Here is a 12,766-nt window from a genome sequence, read left to right as displayed (position 1 = left end):
GGTGTATGACACTTTTTATGTATATTTTAAATGATTAATTTTCATGTAATTTTAAAATTTTTCATATAATTAGATAAAAACGGATTGGCTCGCGAGCCGACTCGGAGCTCGGACAATTTGGTCTGGGTCAAAGTTTTTCTAACTCGTAAAAAAATGGACAGAACGGACTGGGCCAAAAATAAACTGGTTCGAGACGAGTCGATCAGGGTCGTCCGAGCCAGTCCGTTTTACATCACTAATCTTAGCTCATATGAATTTTAAAAAGTTGTCTTCTTCATTTAAAAAAATAATAATAATTAAGAGTAAAAAAAATCAAAATGAAACTGAAAATATATAAGACAATTTAATGTGGTGGAGATTTTTTTAAAAGTGCCCCCATACAAAGTTTCAGATGTCTTATTCCTTTATTTACAACAATAAAACGAAACAATTAAATCTCGAGAATAGCTAATACATAAATTCGTTTTTCATTATAATTCAGAAATTAAACATTTTTAATACACATGCCTTAGGAATGATTGATTTGTTATTAACGAAATAATGTCCACTTCCTAAAATATTAACTCAATACATAATCCATATTTTACATGACTATTAGGTATGACCAATTAGTAGCTATATTACTAAAATTAATTTCAATTATTGAAATTAATTTATTTCAAATTAATAAAAATAAATATAATAGATTATATTTCATTATTTTTATTAATACTTTAATAAGAATTATTTTATAGATATGTTTATATCATATATATATATATATATATATATATATATATATATAAATATAATTAATGGATTTGAGTTGAAGACGTGGGGAAGTTCCAAACACTCGTCACTATCTAGCATCCCCTCCCCGTAAAATAAATGTCTCAAATAATTTCGTATAAACAGACAAATTAGCTCGTGCCAAAAAAAAATACATAAATAAATAGATAAGAGAAAATTCGGATATTTCTTTTCTTTTCAATAAACCCCACGTCATTGGGAATAGAACTACAACTAAATAACATTCAACAAGTGGGCCTGACGGTTATCCGAATTTCATTGGATTACGTACAAGCGTATGTATGTATGCATGTGTATGTATATATGTATGTATGTACATTGGCAAATCAATGGGTCTTCTTCATTACATATGAGTCAAAAGCAAAGATCTTCAGACACAATCAGAGAGCTGAAAATAACAGTCTGGAAGAAAAAGAACCGAGAGTGGAGAAATTGTCAGATACTCGGACAGATCCACTGAGAAACATGACAAAGAGCTGTCTGGTTTTCGCCATTAACGGAGAGAGGTTCGAGCTCGAGCTCTCTTCCATGGACCCTTCAACCACTCTCCTTGATTTCTTGCGCATCAAGACTCCTTTCAAGAGCGTCAAGCTCGGTTGCGGCGAAGGTCAGACAATCCATACTTCTCTCTGTTCTCTTCATCGTACTGAAAAGTCAACGCTTTAATCTGTCGGTTTCAATCATGTTCTTGAATCATCTCTCTCGGTACGTGTTTCTTCATGATATTTTCAGATGTTCTTGTCCCGACCCAGATTCCATCTCCACTTGTTTTCAACACAGATTTTCGTTTTCTCTCTGCAGTTTCTTTCTTCTGGTATCTGGGTTTTTTTCCCCGACAAGGTTTGGTTCTTGTTCATGGCAGGTGGTTGCGGCGCCTGTGTTGTCCTTCTCTCAAAGTACGATCCTGTTCTTGACAAAGTTGAAGACTTCACCATCAGCTCATGCCTCACCCTTCTCTGCAGCATCAATGGCGGATCCATCACCACTTCCGAAGGCCTCGGAAACAGCAGACTAGGGTTCCACCCTATCCACGAGCGATTCTCGGGGTTCCACGCCTCGCAGTGCGGATTCTGCACTCCCGGAATGTGCGTTTCTCTGTTTTCCGCAATCCTAAACGCCGAGAAATCCAACGAGAAAAACCACCCGCCGCCTCCGCTCGGATTCTCCAATCTCACTTCTGCAGAAGCTGAGAAGGCGGTCTCAGGAAACCTTTGCCGTTGCACTGGATATCGTCCGATCGTTGATGCTTGCAAGAGTTTCGCCATTGATGTCGACATCGAGGATCTTGGATTCAACTCCTTTTCCAGGAAAGGAGATAGCAAAGAGGAGATCCTCGGACGGTTACCCCCTTATGATCATAGATCTCAGATTTGTACATTTCCCGAGTTTCTGAAAAACGAGATCAAGATCGATATGTCTTCCGACCCAAGAAAGTATCGATGGTCTGCCCCGGGAAATCTCGGAGAACTTCAAAGCTTGTTAGAATCTTACAATGGTGAAAGTGGGGTTTCGATGAAGTTAGTCGCAGGTAACACGAGCATTGGATACTACAGAGAAGAACGGGAAAAGCGGTATGACAAATACATCGATATCAGGCATATTCCCGAGCTCACGGTGATAAGAGGAAACGAGAAAGGGATCGAACTAGGAGCTGCAGTTACGATATCTAAAGCCATCGAGGTTCTGAAAACAGAACAAGATTCTCATAATCCGTCCTCCAACGCGAATATACTGCGACAAATCGCTTCTCATATGGAAAAGATTGCAAACAGATTCGTCAGAAACTCGGCGACCATAGGAGGAAACCTGGTGATGGCACAGAGGAAGCAGTTCCCTTCTGATCTCACCACGATACTTCTTGCAGTTGGAACAATGGTGAAGATAATCAGTCGATCGAGCCAAGAACGGATCACATTGGAAGAATTTCTCGAGCGACCTCCATTGGAATCCAGTTCCGTGCTTTCAAGCCTCGAGATCCCATTTCAGGATCTTACAAACAACGGTTCCTTAGAAAGAAACAAGCTTTTGCTCTTCAAGACCTACAGAGCGGCACCACGGCCTCTTGGAAACGCTCTATCGTTTCTGAATGCCGCTTTCTTAGCGGAAATTTCTCTGAATCAAAATCTCGACGGCATTGTAGTGAACCATTGTTGCTTAGCTTTCGGGGCATATGGGACGAAACGCGCGAAAAGGGCAAAGAAAGTCGAAGAGTTTCTGTCAGGAAAAGTGATATCTGATGAAGTTTTGTATGAAGCAATCGGTTTGCTGAAAGATTATATAGTACCTGATGATGGTACTCGTAGTCCCGCTTATCGGTCAAGCTTGGCAGTTAGTTTTCTGTTCAAGTTCTTCAGCCCGTTAGCCCAAAAAATTGCTGAATTATCGAACGGTTTACTCAACGGGTCGAAGAATTTCTTGACGGAGACGGAGTTGGAAGGTAAGGAGAATGGTTACCACAACCCCGGTCCTCCGAAACCTGCAGCCTTTCTGTCATCTGCACAACAGATCATCGAGAATCATGAACATAGTCCGGTTGGAAAAGGCGTTGTCAAGGCTGGAGCTTGCCTCCAAGCGTCTGGTGAGTAATATCTCGGTGATTCCTTCAAGGGAAAAGATGAAGATTGATACTGTACGTATTTGCTGAATTCTGAATGTTTTCATATTTCTAGGCGAGGCTGTTTATGTAGACGACATTCCTTCTCCGGAGAATTGCCTATACGGAGCGTTTATATATAGCACGAAGCCGTTGGCACGGATCAAGGGTATACGTTTCAATCAAGATTCAGTTCCAGAAGGAGTTCTTGGCATTGTTACTTACAAAGATATCCCCAAAGGCGGAGTAAATGTCGGCACAAAGGGATTCTTTGCATCAGATCATCTTTTCGCAGATGGAATCACCCGTTACGTCGGTGATAGAATCGCCTTCGTGGTAAACTATTCTTCCTCGATATCAAAATCCCTTTCCTGTGAAGTGTATTGAGAAAAAAATAAGAGTCTATTTCTTTTTTTGACAGATTGCAGATACTCAGAAACATGCAAATATTGCAGCAAAACTTGTTGTGATCGATTACGATACCGAGAATTTAGAACCGCCGATACTGACTGTCGAAGATGCTGTCGAGAAATCCAGCTTCTTCCATATCCCTCCTTTTATGCAGTTTAAACCAGTCGGAGACGTCTCCAAGGGCATGTCAGAAGCTGAGCATAAGATTCTTGGATCAGAGGTCGTCCATTTCAGACATTTATCTTCAAAAATTTTCTTTCTCTGTAAGAGTATTGATTCATTGTCCTGAAATGTCGATTTCAGATACGTTTTGGGTCACAATACTTCTTCTACATGGAGACACAGACTGCTCTTGCAGTGCCTGATGAAGACAATTCCATGGTGGTTTATAGCTCGACTCAGAACCCCGAGTACGTTCACCGTACAGTAGCTGCATGCCTCGGAATTCCCGAGCACAACGTTCGGGTGATCACCCGAAGAGTTGGAGGCGGTTTCGGTGGAAAAGCCTTGAAATCTATGCCTGTGAGTTTTCAAACTGTTCTAGACTAGTATGGTGAGTTTTTGGGTACCTGGCCTCGATCTGTCTCCATGGGTTTTATGCCCGAAGTACTTGCGGGTAACCAAACCAGCAAAAACCTGCAAATTTTTGTTATAATTACCTTATAACACCAAAAGTATAAGGCGTCAAGCGACACAAAACCTGAATCCAAACCCGCAGTCTGAGTTTCTTGTCTCGTCCAATCCATGCTCGGCCTCCTTCGCAGCCGAGTACCACCCCTATTGTAGAGTGTGTTTTTGTGTTGATCCTTCATTAATACATTTATTTCCTTCTTCTGTATATTCTCAGGTGGCTGCAGCTTGTGCACTTGCAGCAAACAAAATGCAGAAACCTGTGAGGACTTATACCGATCGAAAAACTGATATGATAATCTCTGGAGGAAGACATCCTATGAAAGTAACTTACGGTGTCGGGTTTAAATCCGACGGGAAGATCACAGCTTTACAGATAGAGGTTCTGATCAATGCAGGAGCAAATGAAGATATAAGTCCATTGATTCCAGGTGCAATCTTGTGCTCATTGAAGAAATACGATTGGGGAGCGCTTTCCTTCGACGTGAAAGTCTGCAAAACGAACGTTGTGAGTAAAACGGCGATGAGAGCTCCTGGGGATGTACAAGGATCTTATATAGCAGAAGCCATTATTGAACATGTTGCTTCTTACCTTTCCATGGAGGTGGATCTGATCAGGAAGGTTAACTTCCATACTTACGAGAGCTTACGGTTATACCACGACGACAGTGCTGGCGAATTCCCCGAGTTTACGTTACCGCTGATATGGGAAAAAGTCAGCGAATCTTCGAGTTTCAGACAAAGGATGAAGCTTGTTGAGGAGTTCAATACCGCTAACCTATGGAGAAAACGCGGAATTTCTCGGGTACCCGCTGTCTATGGTGTGGCCGTGAGATCAACGCCGGGAAGAGTGAGCATTTTGAGTGATGGGTCAATAGCCGTCGAAGTTGCGGGGATCGAGATAGGACAAGGGCTTTGGACAAAGGTGAAGCAGATGACTGCATATGGCCTCGGGTTGATCAAATGTGGAACGAGCAAGGAGTTACTTGACAAAATCCGGGTTATCCAATCCGACACATTGAGTATTATTCAAGGGACTATGACTGCCGGTAGCACGACGTCTGAGGCGAGCAGCGAAGCCGTGAGGATTTGCTGCAACAGTTTAGTGGAAAGACTTCTTCCGGTCAAGAATGGGTTGATGGATCAAACAGGAGGTCCCGTAACTTGGGAAATGCTCGTTCAAGAGGTCCGTATTCTGAATCTTTCTCCCCCGTCTTCGTGTACTTTCATTCTTCCAGCCTTTGCTCATTGTTCATACTCAAAATGCAGGCGTACAAGCAGTTCATAAACATGTCAGTGAGTACAATGTATAATTCAGATTTCGCTACCGGGCAATACCTGAACTATGGAGCTGCAGTGAGTGAGGTAAGTTTTCTAATCTCTCGGATACCGAATAAATCTTAATCCGATGCTCTAACGTCGAGCAATTTCGATCTTTCTTCTATGAAAAATCTTCCCTTTAAGCAGCATTGGATGAATTCTTGTTCCTTTGTTCTTATACACAGGTCGAAGTAAACATTCTTACAGGCGAAACAACGATCCTGCAAACCGATATTGTATACGACTGTGGGAAAAGCCTCAATCCGGCTGTGGATCTTGGGCAGGTCAAACCCGAGAACTGAAACCATGTTCCTGTTTCTGGATTTGAGTCTCTAATGTTTGTGACTTTTTTCCGGGTCTGCAGATCGAAGGAGCATTCGTTCAAGGACTGGGGTTCTTCATGTTCGAAGAGTATATCACAAGCCCGGATGGCCTGATGGTTTCAGACAGCACATGGACGTATAAAATCCCGACGGTAGACACCATTCCCCGACAGTTCAATGTAGAGATTCTGAACAGTGGACACCACAAGAACCGTGTTCTTTCATCCAAAGGTACTTCCATTCTCCTCTCTTTCGCTGTTCCTTATGACCCGACGGATCGAATCTTCCGAGTTTTTGCTTTCCTTTATGCAGCTTCGGGTGAACCGCCATTGCTTTTGGCCGCCTCTGTACACTGCGCTACCCGAGCAGCTGTGAAAGAAGCCAGGAAGCAGCTTATGACATGGAAAGGACAAGACGAGTTAGATTTGAGCTTCGATTTACCAGTCCCAGCAACAATGCCAGTTGTAAAGGAGCTTTGTGGGCTTGATATCGTCGAGAGATACTTGGAATGGAAAATGCAGCAGAAATTGAAGACTTGACCGCATGTTTTCAGCAAATGCTTACTTTCCTGTAGAATTTGGAATGTTAACTTTACAACAACGGTGGTTTTCTTTGGAGTGTATCGTGAATATGTATCACTGCTGGTAATATGTTGACAACAATCTTTCGGTTTTACATGTGGTATGCATCGGTTATTCATCTCGAGTTTTCTCGAATTTTCCATTCCAAGTAACTTTCAACGATATGTAGCCCACATATTTCTTTCACAGCCGGCATTGTAGCAGGAATCGGCAACTGGAACATCGAACCAGAATCGTCGTGAGACTTCCAAGCTCGGAGTTGTTTCCTTGCTTCTTTTGCAGCGGCTAATGTGGCGCAATGCACGGAAACCGCCAGGAGCAATGGCGGTTCCCCCGAAGCTGCGATCAGAAAAGATGAAAAAACCAGTGAGAACGGAGTTGAAAGAGGTTGAAATTGTTGTTCATGAAATCTATAAAGTAATGGTTTTAGAGACCTTTGGAAGAGAGTACGCGTTTTTCGTGGTTCCCACTGTTCAGAATGTCGACATTGAACTGCCTCGGAATGGTATCTGTCGTCGGGATCTTGTACGTCCATGTACTGTCATTGAGAACGAGTCCATCTGAGTTTGTTGTATACTCTTCGAGCATGAAAAATCCGAGCCCTTGAATGAAAGATCCTTCGATCTGAAACACCAAGAAACATATATGTTCAATCCGCGAGCTGAGAGAGGTTCGGACAAGTTCATTACTCAAATGTCCTGTCGTACCTGTCCTAGATCAACAGCGGGATTGAGGCTTTTTCCGCAGTCATACACGATATCTGTCCTTAGAACCGTAGTTTGTCCTGTCAAAAGATCGATTTCCACCTACACCGATGCCAAAAAAAACCCATGTTAGAAGATATTCAGGTTCAAATAATATCAGTTACCAAAGAGGAAACACTTACCTCGCTTACTGCTGTTCCGTAGTTCAGGTATCGCGAGGAGGTGTAATCAGGAGTGTACAGATTGCTTGCCGATAAGTTCACGGATTGTGCATATGCCTGCGTTTGCAGATACAAATCCGAGTGAAAAAACAAAGAAGATCAGCGTAAGGACAAGACAAGAAAACATGAACGGTGCTTCAACGGATCAAAGATAAGGTGTTGGTGACATAAATGGATGAATATAAACAAAAAGTTGTATAAATAAATATCGATGGAGCTTCTAATGCCATTATCAGGCTAACTCTACAATGGTTAATAGCAAAGACTCTACGATGGTTAATAGCAAAGAGCCCAGAGAAAGTTCTGAAATGCACCTGAGTAATCAACGTATTCCAGTTTACAGGTCCGCTTGATCTCTGCATCAATGTTTCTTTTAAAGGTTTCAATCTTTCGACTAGCGAGTTGCAGCAGAGTCGAACTGCTTCACAGCTTCCCTCGGATGTTGTGCTTCCTCCTGTAAAGTTTCCTTGGATCATGCTCAACGAATCTGATTGTATCACCCGAATTTTCTCCAAGATTTCTTCGGTTCGACCAGATTGGAGCGGACCGAGAGCATAAGCCACCATCTGTTTAACCTTTGTCCACAACCCTTGCCCGAGCTCAATCCCTCCAACCTCTACAGCAATGGAGCCATCGTTTAAAATGCTTACTCTTCCCGGTGTTGAAAATAGTGCAACTTGATAAGTGATGGGTACTCGGGAAATTCCCCGTTTTCTCCACTCGTTAGTTCCGTTGAACTCTTCGATCATCGATACCCGTTTCTCGAAATCGGATGATACAGCCACTCTGTCCCACATCGACGGTAAGGTGTACTCATGGGGTTCCCCTGCACCACCTTTGTAAAACAGAGCTAAACTCTCATATGTATGGAGATTAATCTCTCTGACAATGTCAGTATCCATGGAAAGAGTAGAGGCTACATGTTCGATAATGGCTTCCGCAATATAAGTACCCTGCAAATCACCGGGAGCTCTCATCGTTGTTCTACTCGGAAGATTTGTTCTACAAAGCTTCACATTGAAAGATAGGGTTCCCCAGTTATACTTCTTTAGAGCTCCTATTATGTTGCTTGGAATTATGGCACTTATATCAGGACCTGCACCTGCATCAACAAGTATTTCCAGTTCCAATGCAGTAATCTTCCCGGAAGATTTGAATCCGACACTGTATGTTATCTTCATCGGATGTCTCCCGCCAGTCATTATCATATCCGTCTTCCGATTAACGTATATCCTCACGGGACGCTGCAATGTATTAGCGGCAACCGCACACGCTGTTGCAACCTGAAAGTGTCGGGGAAAAAAGACATGCAATGCCGTTTTTAGGATATTAAACACTCCTTTCTTATTTTCGAGAAAACCATTTGAAACTTTATCAATCATTGGGATCGGGACAGGAAATGAACTCTCGGACAGTAAGCAAAATGGACTTGATAGCTTACGGGAATTGCTTTTTGAGTTTTTCCTCCGAATCCGCCGCCAACCCGTCTTGTTATCACGCGAATGTTATGTTCAGGGACGCCGAGGCAAGCAGCAATGGTGGAATGTGCAAACTGAGGATTCTGAATTGAACTGTAAATCACCATGCACTTGTCTTCATCAGGGACAGCAAGAGCTGTTTGTGTCTCCATATAAAAGAAGTATTGCGACCCAAGTCTAACCTATACATACAAAAAAGTGTAAGTAATGAAACCCAAGAGATCTACTAACGTTTCGCCTTGGAAATGTTGAGGAAAACGCACCTCGGAATTGAGAATCCGATGTTCAGCTTCAGCCATTCCTTTTGATGTATCTCCAACTGGTTGAGGGTATAAGAAAGGAGGGACCGGAAAGAAACTGGATTTCTCCACAGCGTCCTCTACCGATAAGATCGGCGGTTCAAGATCCTCTGTTTCGTATTCGACCACGGCAAGGTTGGCTGCTCTATCGGCGTTTCTCTGTGTATTCGCTACCTGGAAATTTTTATACGTCAGGAACCATTGAAAGGTAGTAAAAATGGCGATGAAACTCAGGGACTCACCACAAGGGCAACAATCTGGCCAACACATTGAGTGATTTCATCTGCAAATAAGGATTCACTACTAAAGAAAGCCTTTGCTCCAATGTTCTGTCCACCTGCTGGAATATCTTTGCAAGAAATGACATCGAGAACGCCGTCCCGTGAAGAATCGTCCTCGAAATGGATACCCTTTATCCGAGCTTTAGGCCTCGTGCTATAGATGAATGCTCCATACAGGCAGTTCAACGGCGAAGGAATGTCATCCACGTAAACAGCCTCGCCTATGATAATAAGAGATGAGAAGATGAATAAACTGATGATCACAAAAGAAAACAACAACGAATCAACATATCTATGCAGTATATGATCATGCATATGTTGTTTCTCACCAGATGCCTGAAGAGAAGCTCCAGCTTTAATAACAGGTTCTCCAACTGGATAGTATTCATCATTTACAATAACATGTTGTGTAGATGATAGCATAGGAAGAGTTTTCTGCGAATTCGGGTGAAACCCATTCTTGTATCCATTCAACGAGCCGTTTGAAGGTTTAGCTCTAGATTGAGTTAAGGGATGAAAGAATTCGAAAAGGAATCCGACCGCCAAGCTCGATCGGTAATCAGGGCTCGTAGTACCATCTTTGGGCACTACGGTATCACGAAGTAACTCGATGGCTTTGTAAAGAACATCATCAGATATTACTTTCCCGGACAAGAACTTCTCAACGACCTTACACCTGATTGCGTGTTTGGTCCCGTAAGCTCCGAAAGCCAATCTACAGTTTCTTACGGTTGTACCTTTCAGCGTTTCGTTGTAAGATATCTCAGCCAAGAAAGCAGCATTCAGATATGCAAGTCCGTTTCCGAGCGGGCGAGGTGCACCTCTGTAGGTTTCGAAGAGAAATTCAGAATCTGCTTCGGGGAAAGATTCGTACCTTCCCAGATCCCAAAACGGGATTTCGACGCTCAAAAGCACATCGCAAGACTCTAATGGATCTCGCTCGAGGAGCTTTTCCAGTGTTATTTTCTCGAGTCCCCGAGAACTCATTATGTTTACCGTTGCATCTGCTGCGAGAAGTATCGTCGCCATGTCGGAAGGAAACTGTTTCCTTTGCGCCATCATTAAATTTCCCCCGATGCTACCGAGATTCCTGATGAATCTCGAAGCGATCTTTTCCATATGGCTAGCAAGTTTTCCAAACATCTGTTCCATATAAGGATAGATCTGAAACTCTTTTCTCTCGTTTAGAGCTTTGATAACCTTAGATATTGTCGCCGCTGCTCCAATTTCAAACCCTGCATCGGTTTTTTGTATCTTTTTCAACTCGGGAATACGAGTTAGATCTATGTATTTGTCGTATTTCTGATCTTTTTCGGCTTTATAGTACCCAGTGCCCGTATTACCCGCCACCAACTTGACAGATACTCCATTAGTAGCCTTGCAAGTTTCCAATAAGCTTTGAAGCTCCTGAACACTGGTAGGGCTGCACCAGCGGTATTTTTTCGGATCAGAAACCATTTCAGACTTTATCTCATCCTTCAGAAACTTCGGGAATGTGCAGATATCGTTGTTACGATCATACCGAGGCAATCTTCTGAGCATTTCTTCTTTGTTCACATTTCCCTTTCTCCAAAACGAGTTGAATCCTAAATCCTCAATATCCACATCCGAAGCAAAACTCTTGCAGGCATCGACAATGGGACGGTAACCGGTGCACCTGCAAAGGTTACCCGAGACAGCCTTTTCCGCCTCGAGAACCGTCATCTTGGAAACTCCTGGTGAGGTTTCTGGGCAAGACGATGTCTTTTCGGCATCTAAAAGTGCGGAGAAGAGGGAAACACACATTCCCGGAGTGCAGAATCCACATTGAGAAGCATGGAATCCGGCGAATCTCTGGTGAATCGGGTGGAATCCGTCTCTGCTGTTTCCGAGCCCTTCAGACGTGGTTATGGAGCAACGATCGATGCTGCAGAGAAGGGTGAGGCATGAACTGATGGTGAAATCTTCCACACGGTTAAGGACAGGATCGTATTTGGACATAAGTACAACACAAGCTCCACATCCTCCTGAAACACAAGAACACAAGAAATGTTTACTCGTCAGGACAGTACGAGAGGCAATCAATCAAACAACTTGTGCGCACAATCAGTAATCTCCTAGAATTCAGATTTGGTCCCATTGTTATACGACAAAGCAAGAACTAAGATTCAGTGTCCTATGTTAGTTACATTCGTATGCATATACATACTTTGTTCGCGCTTGTATATGTGCATTTAGCTGAATATATGTAAGCGTATAAGGACGATGAAGAACAGGGGATATGTTGTATATGACCTTCTCCGCAGCTGAGCTTGACGCTCTTGAATGGAGTCTGATAACGAAGAAACTCCAACAAAGTGGTTGAAGGGTCGAGCGAGGAGAGATAAAGCTCGAACCTTTCGCCATTAATGGCGAAAACCAAGCTCATCTTCCGCGTAATTCCGTCTCACGCGCTCTCTCTGAAACTCTGCTGCCCACCGTACAAATACATACACAAATGCCTTATCTCTCACGCAAATACAGCCACGTAGATAGACGTAGACATATATACACATCAACCAGACGTGTGTATCAGTATTACATACGTATATTTTCTACACGTGTATATGTATCCATGGATGCTTTGGTTAGCAGTTGAAGAATGAAGAACAGAAGAATTAAAGGGGAGTTCTTGGAATAATGACATGTTTTCGCCTAATTTAAAAATAATATACTTTAAAGGGAAATAATGTCAATTTAGTCATCAGATCAGAACTCTACTTTTGGATGATATTCATTTTAATCATTTTAGTAACTTAACTTATTGTCCTAGTTTTTTCATAAATTTTTGTAAACTTTTACAATTCACAGGAGATTTGTTTGATTTTAAGGGATTTAAATACATCTGAAAATTACAAAAATTCTCAGCAAAATATTCATAATAATAGGAATATGGATTTTTTTCGTCTATATTTTTTGCACTTGAAATTATATTTAAAATCCTATAAAATCATAAATTTTATAGTTAATGATTTGATAATTAGCCCATCTTCAACCATTTAGTTGGTATATTTTACGTATGTTCCACATGATTCTCTTATGTGTTGTTCTTTTGAATTTAATTCCTATTTGGTTAGACGTTTTAATGGAATCCAATATCATACCTAGATATATTTAA

At 42.2% G+C, this 12,766-nt stretch overlaps 2 protein-coding genes and 1 long non-coding RNA gene across 4 annotated transcripts; 1 reads left to right on the top strand and 2 right to left on the bottom strand.

Annotated features, from left to right (window-relative positions):
* Positions 1 to 1,008: 1,008 nt before the first annotated feature.
* Positions 1,009 to 6,771, top strand: LOC104799592 (indole-3-acetaldehyde oxidase). Of its 2 annotated transcripts, none has more exons than XM_010522191.2 (10): positions 1,009 to 1,396; positions 1,652 to 3,367; positions 3,459 to 3,718; positions 3,804 to 4,013; positions 4,097 to 4,315; positions 4,641 to 5,609; positions 5,693 to 5,788; positions 5,929 to 6,027; positions 6,108 to 6,297; positions 6,379 to 6,771. In XM_010522191.2, exons 1-10 carry the CDS (start codon positions 1,075 to 1,077, stop codon positions 6,603 to 6,605), a joined length of 4,308 nt encoding a protein of 1,435 aa, XP_010520493.1. In that variant the 5' UTR covers positions 1,009 to 1,074; the 3' UTR covers positions 6,606 to 6,771. The 2 variants fall into 2 exon arrangements, with proteins under 2 accessions (XP_010520493.1, XP_010520494.1); XM_010522192.2 differs by having other exon boundaries at positions 1,009 to 1,494; positions 1,591 to 3,367.
* On the bottom strand, positions 4,322 to 5,108 carry LOC104799591. The gene is made up of 3 exons (XR_769593.1): positions 5,016 to 5,108; positions 4,758 to 4,915; positions 4,322 to 4,658 (listed from the first exon to the last, which is right to left on the bottom strand). It is a non-coding gene; the product is annotated as an uncharacterized LOC104799591 (long non-coding RNA).
* On the bottom strand, positions 6,594 to 12,130 carry LOC104799593 (indole-3-acetaldehyde oxidase). The gene is made up of 10 exons (XM_010522193.1): positions 11,905 to 12,130; positions 9,960 to 11,636; positions 9,592 to 9,851; positions 9,314 to 9,523; positions 9,014 to 9,232; positions 7,887 to 8,855; positions 7,534 to 7,629; positions 7,355 to 7,453; positions 7,082 to 7,271; positions 6,594 to 6,986 (listed from the first exon to the last, which is right to left on the bottom strand). The coding sequence occupies exons 1-10, from the start codon at positions 12,035 to 12,037 to the stop codon at positions 6,763 to 6,765; spliced, it is 4,077 nt and encodes a 1,358-aa protein (XP_010520495.1). The 5' UTR covers positions 12,038 to 12,130; the 3' UTR covers positions 6,594 to 6,762.
* Between the last annotated feature and the right edge of the window lie 636 nt (positions 12,131 to 12,766).

Source organism: Tarenaya hassleriana, unplaced genomic scaffold (assembly GCF_000463585.1).
Source record: "Tarenaya hassleriana unplaced genomic scaffold, ASM46358v1 Cleome6, whole genome shotgun sequence".
In the NCBI taxonomy this organism is placed as follows: domain Eukaryota; kingdom Viridiplantae; phylum Streptophyta; class Magnoliopsida; order Brassicales; family Cleomaceae; genus Tarenaya; species Tarenaya hassleriana.
This window is presented reverse-complemented; position numbering and strand designations above follow the sequence as displayed.